The sequence below is a fragment of the Equus asinus genome, chromosome 9 (assembly GCF_041296235.1).
Source record: "Equus asinus isolate D_3611 breed Donkey chromosome 9, EquAss-T2T_v2, whole genome shotgun sequence".
Taxonomy (NCBI): domain Eukaryota; kingdom Metazoa; phylum Chordata; class Mammalia; order Perissodactyla; family Equidae; genus Equus; species Equus asinus.
In genome coordinates this window covers 59,888,509-59,915,127 of record NC_091798.1, presented here as the reverse complement: position 1 = coordinate 59,915,127, position 26,619 = coordinate 59,888,509, and the positions used below count along the sequence as shown (strand labels likewise).

The following is a 26,619-nucleotide window of genomic DNA, read 5'->3' as shown; positions in this document are numbered from 1 at the left end:
TTGCTTGGTTTATTACAATAGTTTCCTGACTGGTCTCCCTGCTTCCACTGTCTTTTCCTTTTGGTCTTTTCTGAGTAAAACAACCAGAGTGATACTATTGAAATATGTCACATCTTACATTCTGAACTCTTCAGTGGCTTCCCTTCTCACTCCAGAGTAGAAGCCAGATTCCTTACAAATGACCCATGAGGTCCCACATGACCTGACTCCCTTCCCCATACCCTACTGCTTATCTTGGTTCATCATCTACTCCTTTCCCCTCTGCTCCAGCCACAGTGGCCTCCTTGCTGTTCTTCAGATAGACTAGGCATGCTTCTACCGCAGAGGCTTTGTACTTGCTGACCTTCGTACTTAGATTGTTCTTCCATTTGATATTCCCATGGCTAGCTCCATCATTCTATCAGGTCTTGACCCAGATGTCACCTTCTTGATAGGGTATTTCCTTGGCCCTTCTTTCTAAAAATTTTCCCTCTTTGACATTTATAACTCCTTTCCTGCTTCGTTATTCTTTTCTTTAGTACCTGTCATCATCTAATATACTATATATTTGACTGGCTCTGTCTTGTTTATTGTCATTTACCCTTTCAAGAATATGAGCTCTATGAGGGCCAGGATTTTTGTTTATTTTGTTCAGTGATTTATCCCCAGTGCATAGAATTGCACCTGTAACACAGTAGGTCCTTGACAGATAATTGTTGAATGAATGAATGTATTTTAATGCCTAATATTAGCATTCTTTGTAAAATAACTGACAACAAAACCTGAAGGTTAATTAGAAGAAGAGTTAGCTAGAAAAATATAGTGGTTGCTATATGCTAGTAATTTTTTTTTTGTCTGAGCTGTGGTTACATTTGTGTGTTTAATTTGTGAAAATCATTAAGCTCTGTATACACTTAAGATATTTGTGCTTTCTGTTTGTCTGTGATATTTCCATAAAAAGTTAAAAAATTACCTCTCCCACAATAAAAAAGAGTAGTTGGTACAAATAATTGTTTTGGACTAAGATGATCATGAAGGAATGCTCTGAACTTATGTTTTCTTTCTCTTTCTTGACCCCAGACAGGGCAAAAACATAGAGTCATGGTGTAGGCAAGTCATAGATTGGAGAAAGCTGCGTGTAAAAGGGAAATTTTCTTTGCCAAACAAGTTTCATGTTTTTGAAATCAGCAAAGAAGGAGGCATGGTATGAGATCTAGTTAGTGTTGTAGACTAAATGAGAAATTAACCAAAGCAGGCAACTTTGTCAGAATTCTGAGTACCAAAGCTTGAAAATATAAGTGGCTAGATAAGGCTTTTGGTGTCAAATATTGTTAATAAAAAAAAAAAAACAAGTGATAAATGGAACTGTTAATATGCCAGATTACTCTAAATCCATAATTCTTAAACTGGGTTTTGAGGAAGAGCTAGATAGCTGAGTTACATGAAACCAGGCAGTAATCTTGGTATTTGTTTTTGTTTTTGTTTTTTTTTAATTGGTGGTAAGGAAGTGACACTTTTAGGATAAACGTGTGTATTAAGATTAACGTGTACGTCTTATAAGGTAAAATAGAAATTTTTTATAATATTAAAAACTCTAAGAGGAGACTTCAAAGAAATTTTGATGGGGCCACCCAGTGGCATAGTGGTTAAGTTTGTGGGTTCAGATCCTGGGTGCAGACATGCGCTCTGCTCGTTAACCCTTTCTGTGCCAGTGTCCCACACACAAAAATAGAGAAAGATTGGCACACATGTTAACTCAGCAACAGTCTTCCTCAAGCAAAAGGAAGAGAGTTGGCAATGGATGTTAGCTCAGGGCCAATCAAAAAAAAAAAGAAAGAAATTTTGAGCTTGAGGCAAATAAGTCCCCAAGACCCCTTGGGTTTATATTTACTTTCCTCCTGGGGACTACTTGAGAAACACTGCAAAGTTTTGTTGTGTTTTGTTTTCCCAAAGGCTTTTCTAGTAAAGAAAGAGAAGCCAACTTTTACTTATATATGGATTGGTAACAGTTAAGGGTTGATCAGAACTTTGTATTGCATTGCCTTTTAACTGTTCATTATTACATTTCTTGGTTTATCCCATATAGGTAGTAGTTAAATCATTATTCTGTTAATTCAGAGAAGCTTTGTGTTTTTTAGAAAATGATTTTTTAATATGGAACTATGCTTTATATTTCTCTGTCAATTATCCACAGCTGATGAGAGTGGTAGACCTATGCACTCAATTCTCAAACACTGTCATTTATTTTCCTGAGCTAGCTACCAGTGTTACAAGAGGAGAAACAGGGGAAAAGTAATCTGTTTCAAATTCAGTCTGTTTTATTGAAGAGAAGTACTTCAGTTAAGAAAGACTAAAACAAATGTGAATTTTCCTAGAGGCAAATCAGAAGTATTTTACACTTGTGTCCTGAGATTTAAGTCATCATTATTGATGATTATTTTGATCCCTTGGCTAATCTTAATGGTTATGATAGCATAGTTGTTATCTCTCAGAATGAAATTCTACGGGGAGTTGTCAAAGAACAGATATCCTACATCATATGTGAAGTAAATTCCATCACGTGTTTGTGGAAGGTGGAAGCTATGTCTTGTGTTTTGCAAAATTTTGTAGCCATTACTGTTCAATTGTTGATAATTTGCCTTGATATTATATAAGATACAAAAAAGAGGATTTCAGGAGAATTGTGTCATCTTCCCATTACTAATGTAGGCTAGAGCTGTTTTTACGAAAAGATCCTAATGATCTATCATGTCACACAAAAAAAGAAAGGTTCTGTAATTTACCTTAAAGGGATTAATACGATCACTGCCATGAACATGCTGAAGTGCTGTAGTTACTCTCTTTCCCCTTGCAATTACCTAGATCATTAAATTCTTAAGGGGAGTGCTGAGCATACATGACTCAGTCACTTTAAAAACATTGGTTGAGTGAACAAAGGTGGAAGGGAGTAGCTCATTGTTTCTGGTTCTGTGTCATGAAACAGCTATTCAGAGCTTAATTAGAACTGATTTTCTTGCTTTGTCCATCCTCTAGTTTTGAGAAAGGCAAATGTAATGTAAAAAGTAAAGTGGAAAATTATAAACCAAGCGAGTTTGGATCAAAACCTCTTTGTCTTGCATATTCTTTAGAGAATGGATCAAGAAAACTTCAACATATAGTTACTAAACATTTGTTTAATTTTGACTTTTTAAATATTAAAAAATGGTACCATTCAAATGATCATTGGAAGCAGATATTTTTATGCAAAGATTGTGTTTCTAAGGTATGCATATATTGTCCCAGATTTGACTTTATATCTTAGTATAAAGTCTGAGAGAAGGCATTGTTAGTAAATTACATATAAAATTTATACCAGTTTGTTACCAAATTGAATAGTCAGCTTCTTTATCTTTCTTTTTTTTTTTTTTTTATTCTTTTTAGGTAAAAAGGTCATCCTTTTTGGTTTCTGATATGTACTACTTTATCATGATATTGACAGTCATATAAGCAAATTTCAGAGTTGATAGCTAGCTTTTTTTTAGTCTTTTCTGTTGTAGCATATCTTCATTGGAAGTGCTGAAATATTTACAGTGTGAGAATAGAAGTTCATTAATTATTAATGTTGGTTGTTTGAGTTATTTATAAGCAGTCATACTGTCCTCAATTAATTTTTCCAAGCTGATAATGGAGCCATAAAAGTTCACTAGGTAATTCCAAATTCTGTTACAGTTTTCTGTATCACATGTAGTGATTACATCAACATCAGTCTTGTTCAGTTGTAGTTAGGAAAAAATTGAACCTAACAGCTAACCTTTTCGTTAAGGTTTAGAAAGATATGTTTTGACCACAGTGTTAGAATATGTATATAAACTAGAGCTCCATGTGTACATAGCGTTTGTCATTACTGCGATACTGAGTGTTAGACTAGCTGTTGTGAAATTATTTTACTTATGGCTGCTAATGCTAATTTAGTACGATATTGAGCAAGTCATTTAATCTTTATAGACCTTGAATTTTTTTTACCAGTAAAGTATGCCTGTTTCAATATGCTGCCTACGGACCTCATGAGGTTGTTAGAAAGATCAGTGAATTAAAGCAAGCTGGTGGTAGTTAGCCATTCAGGCTCTGCTTTGTACTGGCTCTATAGCTTTGGGCAAGTTATTTAACCTCTTTGATTCTCATTTTCCTTATCTGCAAAATGGAGGTAATAATAATAAATCTAACTCATCAAATAGGTGCAAGCATTAAAAAAGATATTGTACATGAAGCCCATGGCTAAATGACTAACATGTAGTAGTCAGTGATTTTTAGCTAACTTTATCATTAAGCACATATTTATGAGGAAGGCAGATAAAGTATTATTTCATTAAACTGAGGCTTAGAGTTAATAACTTGCCCTAAATTTCATAGTTAGAGGCTAAGCTGGAATTTTAATAGAGACATGCTAAAGCTTGTGCTCTTAAGTACTAAGTACTCTTAAATACTGAGCTGCCTCGTAATAGATTCCTGTTACCCATTGTGGCCCGGACATATAGATTTGTAGTTAAAGATAAAGAAAACACAAGGAAGTTCTGTTGATAGAAGGGCACAGGGAAAGGAGACTGTTTATGGATGTGGCATTTTTCTGGATATCTCTATCTTTTAAATTTATTTTTGGAAAACTAGGTAATTATTAAAATGAAGAAAAACTTAAATTATGATTCTCTTAGTAAATTAAAAATTATTTTGCTCCCATTAGCCTTTGAATTCATTAAAGCCAGAGATTAATGAGTAGCTACTTACAGATAACTACTATATTGAAATTGACTTTAAGCTTTATATCGTTTTTAAAATGAAACGCTAGAGAGTGCCATTTACTTTGTTACTTCTTGTTCTTGGCTGTTTTTATCTTTCTCCTTGTGAAATATGATGCAACGACAACTATATTATTTTGTTGTTGTTCTGGCTAGAACCCACAAGATCCATTGATTTGTTTTCCTTAATTTCTTTACTTCAGTTTATAAATTTTGCTTTTGTGTTGGCCTTGTCTATGTAACAGATCAGCAATGTGTATCTGTCTACCTTAGGCCTCTAGATTTCTAATTATACTAAGTAATTTTTGCCAAATAAAATGCAAATAAATGGAAAGTTTTTTTGAAGAGGGTTTTGATTTTTTTTTTTAGCCAAACGTAGCCTTTGAATGCCTTAAATCTTAAGAATTCTTTTCCTTAATTAAGAACAGGGAGTTATACTAACATTTGCTGCAGGGGACTTTTTTTTTCCTTAAAGTATTTGCATTTTTCATGGGTGGTATTGTTCTGGTTTAAATATTGACACTGGTTTTCTTTCTTAGTTAATAAGCAAATCACAAAGGCTTGTCAGCCTCAGTGTGTAGTTACTTTGCTTTTATCTTTCAGTGTTAATCAGCAGAATTAGAATTTTCTATTTCTGTTTTAATTTTATAATCATCGCATATTTTGAACATCCAGATGAATAATACTTTATCTAAATCATTTAACTAAATCTTTAAAATAATCCAGAAAGGTAGGTAGTTTTATCACTATTTTATAGTTCTGAGATTTGGAGGGGTTAAATGGTGCCCGAGCTTACATAGCTAGGTAGCAGCAGAGTAGGAATTTGAAGCCAGATCTTTCAGATTTCTTCACCACTATACCACACTGCCTCTTTAGGCTGCCCATATTTTTTGCCACTCCATAGTTCACCAGTGGCACACTTAATGCTACCAAGAAAACATTTTTTTCTCTTTACCCAACATAGTCTGCACATTTAGCAGGTTCCACTGATCTTTTATAAATGTACATAAGTGAAAGGAAACTATTTAGACAGCATTTTCACCAAGATAGTCATCTTCTGATGGTTAAAAAATAATGGCTACACTATATAGATAATCAAACCAGTGGAACTGGGAAAAGTAATCATGAAAAAATAAGGTATACTGGAACTTTATATTCTGATTAGTAAGTCTAATAATGATTTAAATTAAGGAAGACGACTACCTCATTCATACCCAAAAATCAATTCCAGATAGATTTGATCCAAACATGAAAAATAAAACAGTAAAGCTTTTGTTTTCTTCTGGGAGAATATCTTCCTGACCTTGTTGTAAGCGAAGATTTCTTAAATTGGGCATAGAAAAAAATTAACTGTTAAGGAAAAACTGATAAATTGGACCATGTTAAAATTTAAAACTTCTGTTCTTCCAAGAACACTATTAGGAGAATGAAAAGGCAAGCCACCGACTGGGAGAAGATCTGTAATCTGTATATATGACAGGACTGTATCTAGAATATGTGAAGAATTTCTATACATCAATAAGAAAAAGACAGTAGAAAAATGAGCAGAAGTCTTGAACAGATATCCCAAAAAAGGATATCTAAATGGCTAATAAATATGAAGTGGTGCTTAATCGCATTAGCCATCAGGGAAATACAAATTAACATCACAGTGACATCCCACCACATACCCATAAGAATGGCTAAAATTAAAAGATTGACAACATAAAGTGCTGACAAGTTTGTGGAACTGTGGGAACTCTCATACAGCTAATTGGAGTGTAAATTTTTATAATCGCTTTGACAATCTATTTGGCAATGTCTACTAAAGCTAAATATATGCTACCCTATGACCTAGCAAGTCTACTCTAGGTATACATTCAGTAAATATGTGTATATACATTCACGAAAAGACATATAACAATATTCTTAGCAGTACTAAATGTATTAGTCCCATACTGGAGACAACCCAAATTTCTGTCAGCAGTGGAATGGATAAATACATTGTGATATATTCATGCAATGGCATACTGTATGACAGGAATGAATGAGCTATTGTATTATGCAATAACATGAATGATTCTCACAAAAATGATGATAAATAGAAGAAGTCACTCACAAAAGATTACATACTTTATGATCTCATTTAAATATAGTTCAGAAATAGGCTAAATGTATTTATGGTATTAGAAAGCAGGGTAGTGGTTACCTTTGATGGTAATAGTGACTGATGGAGTAGGAGGGGCTTCTATACTGCTGATAGAATTCTAACACTTGCTTTGGGTGTTGGTTACACAGGTATATTTACTTTGTGAAAATTTATCAGATTATACATTGTTATGATTTGTGTACTTTTCTGTATGTATATTATATTTCAGTAAAAATTTACAGAAGGGCGATGGAACTTAAATCCCTTTATTTCCCATAACTTATTTATAAATTTGTATTCAGACGATTTCCAAGTTAAAGACACTGTTTCAAAAGTTAATATTTTCTTTCTCAGTGGGAAAAGTTTTCTCTTTTTCATGTCCCTTCTTTGTTTCCCCAAGAAGTCAGTATTTGTTAAGTGCTTACCTGTGTTCAAGCAGCATTATCCTGTTCAGCCCTTATAATAAGAAGCTATTATAACAAGAAGGAAAATTCATTTGAATTAGTTAGAATGAATAAAGTCATTTCAGGAGCCACATCACCGAGGCCTTGAGGAGAAATAGATAAAATTGGGAGTTTGGGTGGATACTCAACAATATTTATTTTCTACCTACCACAAAATTGAAATAAATTAGAAGCTCACTTGAGGCTGACCTGCGTATCTCCCATACTTGTTCATCTTAATAATGCCTTCTTCTCATAAATGAAATTATGAGTAAACTGTATATTCTTGGTTACTACAGACTTCTTATTTCTCCTAGTGACTTTGGTCTAAGTCAAAGGCCAACAAACTATAGCCTGTAGGTCAAATCCACCTTGCCACCTGTTTTTGTAAATAAAGTTTTATTGGAACAGAGCCATGGTCGTTTGTTTATGTATTGTCTATGGCTGTTTTTGTGCTATACTGTGTAGCCTAAAAATTTTACTCTCTCAAAACCTAAAATACTTACTCTCTGGCTCTTTGCAGAGAACATTTGCCAACCCCTGGTCTAAGACAATGTTGATTATAGTCATATAGTTACATATCTACATTGTTTCACCTGTCTTATACATCTACATTGATGCCAGGAAGGAACCTTGGATTGTGGATCTGTATAAAATGGCCTGAGGTTGGAGCAGTTACAGCAGGAAGCCTGCTGTTGAGATTTTACTCTTTGTCTCATAGAATCATCTATGAAGAGGGTGACCATACATTTCAGTTTTCTTGGGACAGTCCTGGTTTACATCTGTTGTTTCAGGCCATTATTATATTATGACAATATTACGTAGTATTATTATAATAATGATAATTAATAGCTAGCTGCTCCTTTTACTGTTAATATGCCCCAGTTTGGATGATAAGTTGTATGATCATTCTATGAAAGTTACCATTTAGAAGGGTAGTGAGAGTAGAAATAGGAATAGAATAGAATAGTTAGAGACAGCTATGCAAGGTGGAGTTTAAGAGATTGACTTTTGAAAGTTTGTCTCAGAGGTTCCCGAGATCATCTTGCACCTGGAGGAAACCAGGTTTAAACTTCCACGTGTCCTTTCCCACTGGAGTCACAAAGGTATGCTTAATTCCCCCAGAAATGATATGTGATGACATGTGCAGAGTATTCCCAACTGAGAAAGCTCACTATAGCCTGTGTGTCCAGGATTTTTGGGGAGATCAGTCACATAGACTTGTAGCACCTATGTGACTGACGTTGGTTGCTTAAGCTCCAGAACCACAAAGTAAAAGAGGTGTTCACCATAAATCACATTGTTAGCATAAACTATCTGCTCACACTGGTGCAGTGTGGCCCAAGGCCTCAGGCGTGCAAAAACATTCTTATCAGATACAAGAAAAAGAGGTGTTCACCATAAATCACATTGTTAGCATAAACTATCTGCTCACACTGGTGCAGTGTGGCCCAAGGCCTCAGGCGTGCAAAAACATTCTTATCAGATACAAGAAAAAGAGGTGTTCACCATAAATCACATTGTTAGCATAAACTATCTGCTCACACTGGTGCAGTGTGGCCCAAGGCCTCAGGCGTGCAAAAACATTCTTATCAGATACAAGAAAAAGAGGTGTTCACCATAAATCACATTGTTAGCATAAACTATCTGCTCACACTGGTGCAGTGTGGCCCAAGGCCTCAGGCGTGCAAAAACATTCTTATCAGATAGAAATTTCCAAGGACTCAGAGCTCAGTTCCCAGGAGCTAGCCAAGAGCTAGGCGAGAAACAGGTCATTTTTGGAAATGTGTAGGGTTTGAGCAACCCAGGCCTGCTGAGTTAAGCCTTTCCTACAGAAGGTCATAAAAGGTATTCGAGCCAGAGCTTGAACCCAGATAAATCTGATTCCAAAGCTTATGCTCCTTCCATAAGTGATTTTTAGTGATCTTTTATACTAATTTGCCAGTTAAAAATTAGTGGCTACACTAGATATGGTAGAGACTTGAACTGTGCCCATCTATCTTGATAAATACTTCTAATAAGCTCTTTTTTTCCTGACATGAAGATAGGGAACCCCATTTAAATATCTTTCAGTGCTTTGTAAGTAATGGTGCTAAGAATTTCTAGTGTTTAGTTATTTTCAGCAAAGTTTATATTGTTTTGTAAATTATTGTATTACAAAATAGTTTACATGAAGAATAGTCTATAACTACTCCTTTTGCACTTAATACAATTTTTAATTTATAAAAGAGAAATAATAGAGTGAGAAAAGTTTTAGTTCACAGTTAAGAGTTGTCTGCCTTGTACATAGTACATTTCAATGGACTTATACAGTTCTCAGAAACTTTTAACCGTTTTTTCTTTTCTTTTTCTTTAGGTATTTGTGGAAACATTAGACAAGTGTTTTGAAAATGTCTGTGAACTGGATTTAATTTTCCATGTAGACAAGGTACTATTTCTCTGTTGCCAAATCTTCTAAACCTAAGAAAAATATTAATTTGTATTTGTCAAAGTAAAAATGTATTTAGTGAATAGTGCTATTTTTATAACTTTATTCAGTTCATAAATTATTTTTACTATGAGCCAGGTACTGTGCTTAGTGAAGAAGATTCAGACCCTGCTCCAGAGGACTTCACATCTGGAGGAGGAAACAGTGGCATTAACAAGTAACAATATGTTCAGAGTGTTAATGAGAACACAGCTGAACCACCTACCTCTGCCCCAGAGGGTGTGAATGGAGGAAATTACATTTAAATTGGATTTTTAAGGATTAGTAGATATTTCACAGACAGAAAAGGAGAGGTTGGCTCTTCAGGCAAGGATATAAAGTATGGGCCTTTTTCTTTGACATTGATCAAGAGGCCTAATTTTTTTTTTTTGGTGGGGAAGATTGGCCCTGAACTAACGTCTATTGTCAATCTTACTCTTTTTGCTTGAGGAAGATTGTTGATGAGGTAATATCTGTGCCAATCTTCCTCTTTTTTTTTTTTTTTGTATGTGGGCCACTGCCATGGCATGGCTTGATGAGCAGTATGTAGGTCCATGCCCAGGATCCAAATCTGCAAACCCTGGGCCACTGAAGTGGAGCACACAAACTTAATCACTACATCACCAGGCTGGCCCCAATAAGCCTCATTTTAGAGTGCCTTTAGTGCCATGGTTATTGTTGCTTTGTCCCTTTTTTGGGCAAGATCATTTTTTTCTACATTACGGAGTTTCAGTTGGTAAGTGGGAAACTAAAGACAGGGAAATCAATTAGGATCTGTTGTAATAGTCCAGAAAGTGGTGAACTAAGGCAGAACAGTAGGGGTGAAAGAAAGAATTGACAGGGCTTCTTGGCCTATTGTCAGCTGGAGGTGAGAGAAAGGAAGAATGACTGAGTTTTCTTTTTTGTGTGTAAGGAAGATTTGCCCTGAGCTAACATCTGTGGACAATTTTCCTCTTTTTGCTTGAGGAAAATTGTTGCAGAGCTAACATCTGTGCCAGTCTTCCTTTATTTTGTATGTGGGACACCACCACAACATGGCTTGATGCACGATGTGTAGGTCTGCGCCGGGGATCTGAACCCGTGAACACCGCGTCAGCCCCTGACAGTTTTCTAACTAGTGTTACTGGGTCTTGGTGATATAGAATTTAGGAGGAAGAAATTCCACTTTTAGTATATACAGATTTTTTTCTGTATTAAGTTTGCATAATGTAACAGATTGTTTTGAATGATTAAGCCATTAAATAAAATAGTTTGAGAATAATCTGTCAGAAGTTTTAGCCAAAAAAAGTGATTTTTAAAAATAAACTTTGTTGAGGAATAATTTGCACTGATTAAAATTCAGCAGTTTTAAACATACAGTTAACTAAGTTTTGGCAAATGTTTATAGTTATGTAACCACTACCCTACTCCAGCTATAGCACAAGGAATGAATTTTATTATTTGTAAACATCAAAAGAATACGTTTATCATTAGCCAATCCCCTAGATCATGTTTCTTCTTTACTAAGTGATTTGATTTCATGTACTAATTCATTTTTCACAGAGAACTTAAACTTGATATTTTTAAGTCTATTTTTAGTTTTTTCCTGCTTTTCTCTAATTAATATATCCTATGCTTTTTCACATTTGCAAAGACTCCTGTTATTTTTAGACATTAGGGTGTACAATATTTGAAATTATGTTTTGGTACATGATTAAAATGCTTAAAAATGCTCTTTTTAAAATGACTCCTCTATGATCATTAGCTTATATAATACATCTTGCAATTTTTTAAGAAAATTGAAGATTCTATTTTAAAATGTTGTGGTAAGAGTGAAGCGTTCATGTTTGTACTGGAGAATGAAAGTTTTCCTTAATAGAAAAATTAGGCTCTACTCATCTACAACTTCCATACATGACACACAATGTTTTTAAAACTTTTATTTTACGTTAATATACTTTCATTTTAGAAAAATCAGAAAATACATATGAGAGGAAAATAAATAGAAGTCATCTCAATTTCAGAGATTGCCGTGTTAAAAGATAAACCAAGGCATATTAAATTTATGAGTTTATTTGTGCAAAAATTGATTCAAATTGGGTAGCGCCAAACTGAAAGTGGTTAGGAGCATTCCACTGACAGGAGCTAGGGAAAAGACTTGTATGGAGAAGTGGCAGAAGCAAAGCAAGGCAGTGATCTGATTGCTAAAGCTATAATCATGCAATAAGCGGTTGCATTATTTGGGAAAGCCGAATTGGCTGTTTGCAATTGGTTGTCCCTAGTTTTACTTTCTTAACCTTGAGGCATTTATAGGCTTAGGTTTCAGTTTGCTTGTGTAGGCTGCTAAGGAATTAGAATCATCTCAGACTAATGGCCTCCTTGTTTAATTAACGCTAGTGTTAACATTTTAGAGCATGTATATTTTTAGATATTTTTTGTACAAATAATTACAGAAATGAATATGTCTTTAAAAAAATTAAAAATGTGTAATATTCATTTCACATAACAGTGTATCACTACTTTTGAACCTCCCCAAATTAGCTATGTCTCTTTTTTCTGGGCTAAGCTCTTGTTTTAATTTTTTTCAATGCACTAAGAAAAACTTAGGATACCAAGAGTCAGAGACCAGTCATATAGACCTTTCCTGACCCTACATTCTCCATCTAAAACAATGCTAGTTTTGTTTTTTTTTCAGCCTTTCTATGAAAGTAGGATTATTTTCAATTTTTAAGCACCCTGGAGCTTTCTAACAGCCAGGCATCTCCTAACCTGCTCAATTCACTTTTTCTTAGGGACAGATACAAAAAGTTTTGCACACAACCCTCCTCTTGCTTTTGGACCACAGCTGGGCAGATCAAAGGAGGAAGTTGTAAGGAATACCCCTTTTGTTATCAGTTAGGGTGGGCTAATTGATGCTGCAGTAACAAATATCAGAATATTTCTCATTCATGCAGTATGTTTATCATATTCCACATGCTGTCACTCTGGGATCCATGGTGACGAAGCTGCCACTGTCTGAAACTGTCAGTTTCTATGTCAAAGAGAAAAGAGTTTTCAGGGGTAAAGTTATTTGCTTTTCAAGGTATCACAGATGACAGTTTTACCAAACGTTTGCCACTACAAACATGGATCACTAACTTTCTAGCCTCCATATAACAGTTTCCACGTGACCTACTACCCACCAAGCCAGCATCTTTTCTTTCATTGTGATTGTTAGGAATTTCTCATTACAAATCTTTAAGTACTGATTTCTGTTATCAGTCACTGATTTCTGTATCTGAAGTAGTGGGATAGCCTTCCCCTACCCAAAATTGGTTTGGAGCAATGGTTTCCTCCAGCCCAGTCCCTTTTGAGGAGTTTGACAGCCTATCCTTAAACAACAGGCCACAGAGTGAGAGACTCCTTTTCCTTTCACCAACTGAAGAAGTCTAGCCGTTAAGAATATCTCAGCAACCAGACCTGAGTATTAGTGAGCCAACAGAGAAAAGGAATGCCATCTCAACAAGAGAAATGAAGGAACAGTTTGAACAATCAGAACATATGCCCCATGAAAAGAACTACCGGAGGAGAGAGAGGAACACTTGAAATTTAAAAATAATAAAAAATATTTAAGGAGATACAGTTTGGAAAAGTCTTTCTGTGGCTTTAGAATGTGTTTTTCAAACTAATGTTTAAAAGAAGAGGATGGTCACAGTTGAAACTTGAATTATAGGTAGAAGATAAGTGCAGGAAATAATCTCAAAGTGCGGGACTGAAAGATTAAGAGGTAGAAGACATGAAGGAAAAGATAAGAGACTTTGAAGTATTTAACATGTATTATAAAAGTATTTTGAGGCTCTTATCCAACTGAGAGAAAGGAGAACAGGGGATAATGAGAGCATTTTAGTAGGAGACCAAGGCATCGCACTGGTAGAAAGACTTTATATTTGTTTTATAAGTAATAATAAAGTCATATTTGCTTAAGAGAGCAAGGAAAGAGATAGTAATCACTAATGAAAATTGTAGGCATAGAATCTCTGATTGAAAAGAGGGGATATATAAATAAAATTTGATCAAACTAACATGGGGGAACAAAGTAATAATTTAAAATAGTTTATTATTCCATACATTAAGTGTAAATTGAATGAAATAATCCATTGAAAAACAGAGATGATGGGTTTAAAAGGTATGGTTTACATAGGAAAGGAAGGATAAATTCTAGACTATTTCTTTTTATTTTCCAGTTTTCATAACAGTTTGGTTCCCTCATATCTACCATGATCATTGAATTTTTTTAGTATCCTTGTGACATACGAATTTTAACATGATTGATTTGTTCTAATTGATTGCAGATATTATTTTTTTTTTGATGCTCATATTGCTCCATCTCTAGCCAGTGGGAATCCCTTCAGGTTGTCTTCTGAGTCCTTTTGACATGACCTCCCCCAATGGACTTTAATAGTTGCTTTGTCTTAGGTCCAACTAGATGTTCCAGACTCATTTTGTTCATTTCCTGCTCTAGATGTGTTAGCAGCCATTCCTTCTAGGAGCCCTGATTCCTTTCAGTAGGAAATGGTGTATAGAAACCATCATCTGGAGGTGTTCATAATTATGAGGCTGGTGATTGTTTCTAGGCCTTTTTTTTCCCCCTATGAGGAAGATTCACCCTGAGCTAACATCATTGCCAATCCTACTCCTTTTTTTTGCTTGAGGAAGACTAGCCCCGAGCTAACATCTGTGCCAATCTTCCTCTACTTTGTATGTGGGATGCCTCCACAGCATGGATGTCAGCACCCAGGATCCGAACCAATGAATCCTGGGCCGCCAAAGAGGAGCGCACAGAGCTTTAACCACTTGGCCACAGGGTCAGCCCCTCTAGGCCTTTTCTTTGGACAGAGCATCTTATATATTTTCTGCCCCAGCCCTTGAGATAGCCATTTCTCCAAGGAGCCCTAGTTTCTTTTAGTGGACAGTGATGTTTAGAAATGACAGTCTCAGCACCATGTATGCTCATTGCTACAGGGGTGATATAATAGATGTATTTATACATACACATGCGCACACACACACCTGTACCTATTTCTGTATCTTTATATGTATTAAAAATAATTGAGTTCTTCTTAATACCTGAGTCTAGTGCCACACTGCAGAATTTATGCTAGCCTTCTCCTTTTCCATACTTGTAATTTGCTTCTCTGACAGAACTGATTACTTTAACAAACACTTTCTCAAGGTTAGTAACATTATCAAGTGAAAGTTTTGATTTGTGTAACACTTTGATATATCAGATATCCTGCTGGAGAACAATACCAGAATTTTAAGGATTTTTAGATTTAATGAAATTCCAGTATATATATGGTGTTTGCAGTGACTTCAGTAAAACCCAAAGACATTCATTTTCTTATTTAAATTTTTTCATTATAGCTTTTATTTTACCTATCAGCCCTTGTGGAGCTAAATCATGACATGAAAATACCATATTTCATGGATTCTAAAATGCATATTTTCTTTCACATTTTAGCATTTTTGAGATCGGGATACGTGTTATGTTCTATAGCTCATCATTATTTAATTGGCAACATTTTTCCTTTTCAGTGGTATGTAAAGTAATGATTTTTTTTAATCAGTGGTAGCTTAGATTTGAAGAAATACCAAAACATAGAGATCTATTTAGACCATTTAGAATTACAAATAGAGATATTAATAGATTAAGTTCATTGCTTAAAATTTTTATTAGCAAATATATGTATTAAAATTTCGTTATCAGATTAGTAGCAGTATGATCCACAGAAGTACGTAAATGGAAATTTTCTAACCTAATTTAAAATAATTGATCATTTCATCATAATTGGCTGTTCTGTCTTAATTTAAAAAGTCCTATCTTACAGTATTATAGTTTTTACAGTAGACTTGTAACTCTGCTTGCCCCTCCCCCCTTTTTAAATTTCCTGTTCAATTTCCTTTCACAAGCAGAGAAGGAGTAAAATGTGCGAAACACATTTTACAAAATATTTATTTAGTAGTTAACACCCTGCAGAGTTATGCGATGAATATGCCCCTAGCCCAGTCCTCAAGTGGTCTGCAGTTGTTTGAGGAAGATACGTGATGTCTGTCTGCCTCTGTCTGTGTCTCTACGTGTCTCATAGACACACAAATATTAAAAAACATTAGAGTGTTATCCATAGTCAAATATTTTATTATTTAAAATTGCAATAATAATGCTTATATTTCTTTAGAAACAAAGTCAAACAATACTGAAGACTGTATAATTAAACATGAAGTTTCTTCTTACCTTATCCCCCTCCTTACACTCACTCACTCCCATCTCACACTGTTTCCCTGAAGTAATTTCTGTTAATAGTTTGTCTAGGTAGACTTCCAGACTATTTTCCTATATATTTTCAAAGACATGCATAGTTCTCTTGGTTCAGTGAGTATTTAAGTTTGTTTTTATTTCACGTAATGTTCTATGCCTTGCTTTATTAACTTCATCTTTCTGTAAGTTGTTCCATATTAATACATACACAACATCTTTATTCTTAAGTGAAGTATTGAATAGAATGAATAGGCCATATTTTACTTGACTGTCCCTATAATCAGATATTAATGTAGTCTAATTAAAAAATATTTAGCGCAGAGGACATCTTTTCTAGCATAAATTATAGCAAAGTAGCTTTTTATGCTCTGAAAACAAGTGACAATCCATAGAAAAGAATCTACATAATTTGACCTCCTTTCCTTTCTATATCCCTTTTTAGATGCTTTGTTCAGCCTAGTAGAGGGCTTGTAACTGTCAAAAAGTGAAATGTTTCTCATTTGATCTTCATTCTACTCTCCAATGATTATGTAGGCTTTACTCCAATCAGGATGCTGCTCTCTGTAAGCACTATATATAAATATCTAATAAGTACGTTTTATTGATGGAATGGTAAAAACTTAAATACCAAATAAATGCCTTATTCTTTAACTTTTGAATTCTAAGATAATTGAGATAAATGATCTTGAAGAAAAAAGTGTATTTAGTATTTATTAGATACCCACAATGTGCACTATATTTTATAAATAAAAATAAAATAACATAAAGACTATTTAATATTAAATATGTTAGAGTAGTTTTAAGTAAAAGTCTCCAGGTTCTGCATTGATGTATATATAAGATAGAATTCTTATTATTTAAACATATATGAAAAGTGGCAGGCTTGTCTTTGCTTATCACTAACAGATATTCAACACCTTTGTGTTACCTCCTAAATAACTTAAACATGTGCGTGATCATTGCCTTTAATGTTGTTCCTCTGAGTTACTGCATGGTGTCTCTTTTATTTTAGCAAGATTTTTTTTTTAAGTAATATATGCACATGTTAAAAGTTTTCAAAACAAATAAAAGTATAAAATGAAAGATGGCTTCGTTCTTCCTGAGTCCTCCAGTTCCATTCTTTAGGTAATTACTATCTGTTAAAAAAAATATTTGCAGCAAATTAAAACAAAAATGAGATACCACTACATACCTATTAGAATGGCCAAAATCTGGAACACTGACAACACCAAATGCCGGTGAGGACATGGAGCAACAGGAATTCTCATTTATTGCTGGTGAATGCTAAATGGTACAGCCACTTTGGAAGACAGTTTGGCTGTTTCTTACAAAACTAACATACTCTTATCACACAATTCAGCAATCACGCTCCTTGGTATTTACCCAAAGGAGTTGAAAACTTATGTTTACACAAATCCCTGCACACAGATGTTTATAGAAGCTTTTTTCATAATTGCCAAAACTTGGAAGTAACCATGATGTCCTTCAGTACATAAATGGGTAAACAAACTGTGTTACATCCAGAAAATGGAATATTACTCAGCACTAAAAAGAAATGAACTATCAAGCCATGAAAAGACATTGAGGAGCCCTAAAGTGCTTATTACTAAGTGAAAGAAGCCAATCTGAAAGGCTACATACTGTATGATTCCAACTATATTTTGGAAAAGGCAAAACAATGGATACAGTGAAAAGATTAGTGGTTGCCAGGGGTTGAGGAGGGAAGGTGATGGAATAGGTGGAGCATGGAGGATTTTTAGGCAGTGAAAATTGTGTGATACTATAATGATGGATACATCATTACTTCTTTGTTCAAACCCATAGAATGTACAACTTCAAGAGAGAACCCTGAGTTAAACTGTGAACTTTGGGTGATTATGATATGTCAGTGTAGGCTCATCAGTTGTTGCAAATTTACTACTTTGCTGGGGGATGTTGATAATGGGGGAAGGTGTGCAAGTTAGGGGCAGGAGCTATGTATATATATGGGAAGTCTCTGTACTTTCTTCTCAATTTTGCTGTTAGCCTAAAACTGCTCTAAAAAAATGAAGCCTGTTTTTTTTTAATAAAAGTATTTATATGCATTTCCAGAAATTTTCTGGGTATATCTAAGTATGTGTATGTATGTGTGTAATTTTTTTTGTAAACCTCAATGGGACCATATTATAGAAATTGTTCTATCCCACTCATTTTTTTCATTTAATAAGCTATGTCTATTTCTGAGGAATCTGGAGATTTCTTTCATTTTTTAGGTATGTGATAACTAATAGCGTAGATTCACCATTTTACAGTTTTGTATTTTTGTTTCTTTGCTCTTACCAAAATGTTTCATTTATTATTCTTCTACATAAATCTGGCACCGGTATCTTTTATTATTTTCTTAACTTGCATTCTCATTCTCTCCTGCCTCTAACTTTCAACCATTCCTTATTTTCTTGCAGAACTGTGAAAATAATGTATATAGTGTGATCTCATTTGTGTAAATTAGATATCATACACACACATATGGCAAGTATATGCATGACAAGTTTTCTAGAAGGATGTATAAAATATGATTAACTGTGATTATCTTTGGATAGCGGGAGCTGATAACAGAAGCAGAGGGTAGTGGAAACTACTGTTGTTCATACATAAGATTCTGTATTGGCTTAAATTTTTCATCATTTGCTTGTATTGTAATTTAGAAGTTATGATCTATGTCCAGAAGAAGCTTTGTGGTTGGGTAGACAGGGCATGTATTAAAAAAAAAAGCAAAAATACATTGTTAATGTGGTATTTGCAACTTTTTAAAACACTTAAATATCTATACAAGTTCAGAAAAAGAGTAAAAACTCATTAAACTCTTATTGTGGGTGAACATCAAAGTGCTTTAGTAGATGAGTTACATTGTAACCATATTGTCATCCTTTCCTTTATTTCTATAAAAGTCTGTTTTAAATAAAATTTATAAAGCAAAATACTGGAATGTGTCAACCATATGAGTTAGGGTTAAGCTAAAAGCAGAGCTTTTATCGTCCTCTTTCTCTTATTAAGTCTGCCAAAAATTATTCTCAATTCTTGGAACATGAATTTTTCTATCACTGGGCATGTTATGTTCATCTTCAAAATTTCCCCTCCTCATGTGACATACCTTACTTGTACTCCGTAACCTTGGTAATACTGGAATAGCCTTCCAATTACTAATTCTCATTCCCATACTGTTTATCTCCTTGAATTTCTACATAACGTATAACACCTCCTCAGCCGGATAAAGTTGTTAGGCATTTATTATCTTTATAATAAATGAGATTATTTTTCCTTAAGATTTAGCTCACAGACCCTTCATTTGTATTTTCTGTCTCTACCTCTGGATTTCTGAATTTGCTTTCATAGGAGTTATTTTTACTTTGAGGACAAATTTATATCCTAGTCCTTATCTCTTAAATTGACATATATTCTTAGAATTTCTTGGGTAGGACCTACATTTGCAGGCTGCTCATATTTTGATACCTCTAAACTTGGTAAGCATTCCTATAATACTGAAATTTATGGTTTCCACTAATCTAGTGCTTGTGTTCTAAGATGTTTCTGGAAAGGCAGTGGTACAGTGTATAAGAAAGCCTGAGCAAAGCGGGGGTGGTGGAGTTACTATACTTTAACAGCATTACAAATTGTGCTTTCTCATGAGAATTTGTTTTAAAAAGAAGAAAGTAAGTTCTGCTAAAATGGAAGTTTTAATGAATCTCTGTCTGCTGGCCATGGCCTTTCTTTCTGAACACTTTCCCTGCTATATAGTACGTCCTAGCTATTGTAAGGTAATTTTATCACCTAATCACCTTCTTGACCTTTAATTGAATTTTCGTACATTATGACTAAAGATTAATTAGCTGCATCAATTTCATTTATTGTTGACAGAAGAAAGCAAGGAATTGGACTTGGATCACTCAGGCTTAGGTTTGAGTCGCTGGTTTGCCACATATTATTAGTTTATGTCTTGAGTAAGCTGGTTTTTTCTCTCAGCTGTAACAAAGGATAATGTGAGAATTAAATTAGATACCGTAAGTACAGCATCAAAACATAGTTTTAATAAATGGTATCTAGTAACAGAAAGGATAGTAGAAGTGATGATACTAGCACTAGGTTTTTTTTTCTGAGGAGGATTTGCTCTGAGCCAACATCCATTGCCAATATTCCCTTTGTTTTTTGCTTCAGGAAGATTTGCCCTGAGCTAACATCTGTAGCACTAGATTTTAAAACAATTGTGGCTTCTGGTGGTTTTGTTTTGTTTGCTAGGAAAAGTAACTTCTATAATTCTTTCTTCACAATTTGTGTATGAGATGTCCATCTTTCCAAAATGAAAAAATAGTAAATAATGGTAGGATATTTTTTAAATCATGAATACATCTGCATGAAATGTTTTAAAGGAGTGAAAATCGAAAAATATAATTTTATATTTAACCAAAAAAAGTTTTTGTTTAAAAAAAATAAAATTACCTTATAATACTTATTAGGTACTGTGCTAAGCACTTTACGTGAATTATTAATTCTTTCAGTAGTCCTGTGAGGTGTCTATACTATTTCTGTCTCTATTTTACAGATAAGGTAACAGACTCAGAAAGGTCAAGAAACGCTGAAAGGCGTACAACTGATAAGTGATAGAGTCAGTGTTCATAAATAATTTCAGTCATCATTCTTAATGTTGCTACATTTTTAAAAAAAATTATAGCAGAGTATACTATTTTGTGAAAGCTAATTCAGCTTTGAATTGGTGATTTTTGATCCAGTAAATACGTTATGAAAAGACACCTGGGTTGAATATTTTCTCCCCAATGGAAGACACTATATTTAGTCACTTTAAGATGTATTTGATCGTAAAAAATCTGAATATTACATATAGAGAGTGCTTTGGGGTAAAAGCATTATTAAAATACCTGCAATAAAAAGAAAATTTTACTTTTTTTCAATCTAGAGCTTGTAATAATGCCACATAGCTTCATTAAGTACTTTGAGCATAAAACAACTTACTAATTGTTGTCTAAGAATCTGGTATAAAAGGCCCTTGTAGAGCTTTTTTTAAGCATTAAACTTGGTACAATAGTAATGGTAGCTAATATTTATTGATCGTTTACTTTGTTTGGGGCACTTCCATGGATGACCTCATTTAATCCTTTCAATAATCTGTGGAGGAGGTACTATTGTTACCTCTTATTTTACAGTCCATTAAACTAGGACTTAGGAGGTTTTGTAACTAACTGCCTAAGGCTTCACAGTAGTGATGGAAGTGGATTATGAGCCCTCACTCCAAATTATTTTTATTTTACAGTTCACACTTATGAAATAGACACAGCAGTATTTGAAACAAAAACTACTGAAAGCAATAAACATTTTTTACTGAGTTTTCTTTATGGATGTGTATATTTTTTCCTTTAGGTTCATAATATTCTTGCAGAAATGGTGATGGGGGGAATGGTATTGGAGACCAATATGAATGAGATTGTTACACAAATCGATGCACAAAATAAACTGGAGAAATCTGAGGTAAGAATAGAAAGTGCTCTGATTAATGGAGGTAGTAAGCATGATCATAAATTATGCATGAGTTATAGCTTTCACTGTTTGTCCTTCAGTATCACCCCTTAAGTACAACTGGTATGCTGATTCACTTTTAAGAAATAAAATATACGAATTTTGTTATGTTAAATGTTCTGTGACTACTATCTACCAAATAGTTTTGTGTATTCTTCTTTTAGACACGGTCATAACTGCCTTGGGTAATAAACACAATTCCAAATTCTTGTTGCTTAAAAAACAATTATTTATTTGAATAGTAGAATCAATATTTGCTTTGTAAAACCCTAGTCAGTAATTATCAAGGAAATCTCAGAACTGATAAATTTTGAAGATAGATAAATTTACAAAACTTTCTAGAAAAGGAAAGGAGAGGAAATAGAATTCTTATGAAGAAGTAATGTTATGTTGTAATAGGTGCTTAGCAAGCCTGAGTGCACATTGAAAAAAGAAATTCAATGCCTTAATCTTTTAATTCTGGGTCATTCCCAAAGGTCACTGAGAAGTTAGCTAAGTCACATATTTTATGCAATAATACATGTATTCGTGGCATTTATTGCATTCTATAAGAGAAGGAGTTGGTTAGTTATACACAGCTAACTTTGTGCTGTTAAGTTGGGTAAATGAGGACCAACCAGCACTTTAGCATTGTATAAAACCCTACATTAGAATTTTAGTGACTCTCCCCTCAAGACCTAGGCTGAACATCAGTAACGGGTGCTGTAGTGGAGCCACTCAAGTTCATATTATTCTGGTTGCTTCTTATTACTAGAGCAGAAGTCTGGAGAGATGAATAGTCTCAATATCTCATTCAACACGATGTTTGAGGATACTCTTAACCTTTGCTATTTATAGTCATAACTCAGATTAGAAAAATAAATTTTATTTATACTTATTAGTACAAGTTCAGGTGTTTGGTTGATTTAAGGTAAATGTTACTATAAAAGCAGGAAGGTATTAAAAATATGTCAGCATTAATTTATAACAGGTGAGTTTTGAAGAATTTTTATCTTGTTGACACTTGAAAGCATCAGTTTAACACAATGCTATGCTCATTGGAGTTGAATGAAACACAGGATGATGCATAATCTGAAATCTGAGTGTTAGAAACAGTTGAAGCTTTGTTTGAAAACATCTTCCAGTGTTCTATTTTAAATTAAAATAATCCTGCACTTCTTGTGTCAATTTACCGTCCCTGTTGGTTTCCCAAAGGAGAGGCTTGTAATAGTGAAGAGCTTAAAATTATGACTCTTTTAAGTAACTGTATATATTTTGTGTGTTCTATAGCCAATTTTTAAAAGTTGGTTTTTGAAAAGGGAAAACATAAACCAGATTAATAGGGAAAATTTTGTTTTAGGACAAAAGGACTCAATTTTACTTAAAATAGTTGATTTGCAATATATTATTTAGTATAGTAAGAGATTTACTATAAAACTCTAAGCTATAGTTTTTAAAGTCTTAAAATGATAACTTGAGATTTATGTAATCTGTTAACCCTTGCTTTACTAAACTGTATGGATATAGATTTTAAATGCCAAGAGACAGACAGTGACACAATCCGTGAATAATCAGTCTAAAATGAATGAATATGTGGTAATTTGTGAATTCTGTATAATCATCTGTAAAAATATATTGCCCTCTTGTCTGGAATTTTCACATTTCCAGGTGTTTAACTCCTTTCCATTGGTGGTGTCCTCTTTTTGTTTTTTCTTTTTCTCCTTAGTTTGCTATATATAAAATATTGACAAAAGTCATGAAGGACCTATAATAATTGCGTAATGGATATTGCTTTTTGATTATCCAGTAAAACTTTGTTAATGAGACAGTTTTCCCTCTCTATAAAGAGCAGTAAAATACAGAATTTACATTTTCAATAGAAATAGTTATAAGAATATTGTAACTTAAAAATCCTTTCACAGAAGCAATGCTATTTAAAATGGTTCGAATACTGGTGAATACTTCTGTTTTTCATCCACTGATCATCTTTTAACATGTATAATCAGTTGTTATCTGCTACCAAATTAGTTTTTCTTTTTCTCCTTTACAAGAAAGTATGTTTTAAATCTGATTGGGAATAAACCACAACATATTATATGTCTTATCAAGCGTTCCTCTATATGTGATGTCTGCTAATATTTTAGTTCTAACATAGGATTTTGAGTCAAAGTGAAGCCATGATCAGATTTTAAGAAATTGTGTTGAAAATAACATTGACCTTCAAATTTTTCAGTAATTTTCATATATTTTAAGAATAGAAGGCTATCAACTTTATTCCAGACACATTGAAATGTCAAAAGTTTTCACGTGGGTTCAATTTCCATGTTACTTAAACTGTTTATATCTCCCAAATATATGACCACAGAATAATCCAAAATTATTTGAGAGTAAACTATAAGCTTTTATTAATCTCTTACTAAATTTTAGTTAAAATTTATCATGAGCAAAAACTTACCGAGAAAGACTTAATTAAAATCCAGAATATCATGATTGATGAAAAGACCTAGTTATCATATTTTAAAAATTACTTTAAGTAATATTTAGAATAGCAGTTATCTTTTAAAAATAAGCCTAGCTATAATTCAGATAGAGCTTTTAAAATATAACATGGATCTATCTAGGTGCCTTTACTTTGTGAGAAATTGAAGATTTTATTTTGGCTTAAAGGTATTTCCAGTGACAGTCGAAAGTGAACTGGTTTAATTCCAGTACCTAGACAGGTAGAAGCAAAGATCACCCAGATCTTTAAAGGAGCAGAAGCAAAGATATATTCTCAATGTGTTTTCATCTATCCTACTTTGCTAGAAAAGTGGTTTACTATTCCATTGGGATCCTGGGAAAGGAGGGTTTAAGATGGGAGGTTGGTGGGATTATGGGGGAAGTGTAAGAGGCACCCAGGAATCTGCCTAGGAATAAAAGGACTCCCTGGGGGTGGAGGTAGAGGGGTGGGGTTGGGGAGACTGGTTAGCTTTTATGTATTTCATGTTATTTTTTTAAATTAATAAATGGGTCTGAATTTAGTCACTACTTTTTTAAAGTCAGTCCTCTTTTTTCCGAACATCCTGATCTTTCTAGCTCTTTCCATTCTTCTCTCTTACAGACCTTTATCTTTCAATCTCCCAGACAGGACAGGTAGACAAGGTATTGCTGACTTTGAGAAAAATGTACTTTAACAAAGGGAAAGCAAAATGATGTCAAAGGCAATTAATTATTTAGGCCAGACTCAAAAATTTTTTGTGTTAATGATCCCATATAGTCCCTGTAGCCTATTTTCCATTCTAGTTTCTCCTTGTAGTTTCTTCATCTTTTATTGGACTTAGTGTATTTAACTAGTATATCATTGATGTCATGTTTGTTCTGTTTTGTCTGCCTGCATTGTAAAAGGAAAGTTTAAATTTTTTGTTCTTTTTTTTAAACATTGTCATTTAACTGACAAATTACTTCTGTAGAAATGACAGTTTACTTTGTATATAGTAATAAATTTAGAGTTTATTTTGAGCATCATATGGCAGAAGCAATCTTAATTTAACTCTCAGAGATTTTTTCCCCCTATCGTTCTAAATTAGGATCTTAACATAAAATTGCCTGCTGTGTTTTGGAAGCTGTTAATTTAAAAACCAAAAGCTGAACCTTTAGAGTTTTGCATACAAAGTGGGAAGCAGTGAAGGCTTAGACTAGTGACTGTTACATAGTACTTTTTACCCCCCATAATGGTTTTCAGTTCCAAAGTCTTAACAGAATTGCTTTTACAGCTTTGACTAACAGCGGCCAACAGAAAGTAAGATCAAAAATCTCCTAAAATTGAATTAAATGCTCTAAAAAATGGAATTAAATATATTGACCAAAATAAAATGAATTTCCACTGTAGCAACCTTCTGACATCTAAACATTAAGACTTAATAAAAAATATTGTAAAGCTTGAAGGTTTTTGCAAAGTGTATTGGCAAATATTGGAAATATTTTTAGTAGACCTAACTTTACATTTTTTCACACCGTAAGTTAACTGTGTGAATTACTTTTTAAAAATTTCCATGTAGATGATGATGAACAACTTTTTTTGTACAAAGCCATTTTAGGAAAAGTGAAAATGGAAGCCTCCATTTAAAAATTTCACAGTGAAAATGCTTTATTGAGTCCCATAGAGGAACAAAATCTATAAACTTAATAGGTTAGATTACGTACCGCACTAATTAGAAAAATGCCGCTGAGAATTTGGCATTGCTTTTTAGCCACTAAATTATTACTTTCTGGATGTGTTTGAGAAGCAGCAACATATAAGTGGCTTTATAATTTCTTATCTTGAGTCGTGAGCTATCTTATGCAGCTCGGGCTACCACTTTTGGTCCCCGGATCCATATTGCTTCATCCCCGGAACAGATAATACATAATTGTCTCATTTACTCCATTGATCCAAATCACTGCTGATTTCTGTGTTCCAGTCTTTAACTAATGTGAAATTGCTATTTTCTAGCAAAGAACCATCAACTGCTCAGGTCTCTTAACTTCCATCACTAGATCTAGTAATTAGCTTTTTCTTGAAAGAAAAAATCAAGCAAACGTTTTTAAAGAGTATAGAATAAGAAAAATGGCCCTGAGATACAGATGTTGGAAACTCAGCTTGTGAGTTGGTTCTGCCCTCTTCCTTGACGTGCACAGTTATTTTGTTCTTCTACTAAATTACGGTGAGGACCCCTAAGGTCACTTGTAATGGTCAAAACTAGTTAATAAATCCATGAATGGCATTAGTCTACTATATTTATTTCATACAGGCAAATCCTGTGCTAGAAATTATAACTGAAGATTATATAAAATGACTAGTAATTTGGAAGGTTTAAAATTTTTAAATATTCTAATTTTGATAAAATTTTTATTATAATGCCGTAGTTCTTGCTCACTATAGGATTGTTATCAGCATTTCTAATCTGTTTATAATTGCAGTTAAAGCACTGCCTTTAAAGCAATGAGGAAGCCTATTATAAATTCCCAGATTAAAAGTTACTCTTACATTAAGA

At 33.7% G+C, this 26,619-nt stretch overlaps 1 protein-coding gene across 6 annotated transcripts in view; it reads left to right on the top strand.

The window, feature by feature from the left end:
• The window catches only part of AP3S1 (adaptor related protein complex 3 subunit sigma 1), an 81,705-nt gene that overhangs the window by 29,541 nt on the left and 25,545 nt on the right, over window positions 1-26,619 (top strand). For 3 of the 6 annotated variants that reach the window (XR_011505897.1, XM_070517559.1, XM_070517560.1), the window contains exons 4-6: window positions 9,679-9,750; window positions 21,473-21,580; window positions 24,708-24,748. Coding sequence is in view for 5 of the 6 variants with exons in the window: in XM_070517559.1 (XP_070373660.1) it covers window positions 9,679-9,750; window positions 21,473-21,580; window positions 24,708-24,743 (216 nt within the window). In the remaining variant the exon portion in view is untranslated. The remainder of the gene's footprint in view (window positions 1-9,678; window positions 9,751-21,472; window positions 21,581-24,707; window positions 24,749-26,619) is intronic. The other 3 variants (XM_070517561.1, XM_070517562.1, XM_014841708.3) reach the window with 1 other exon arrangement.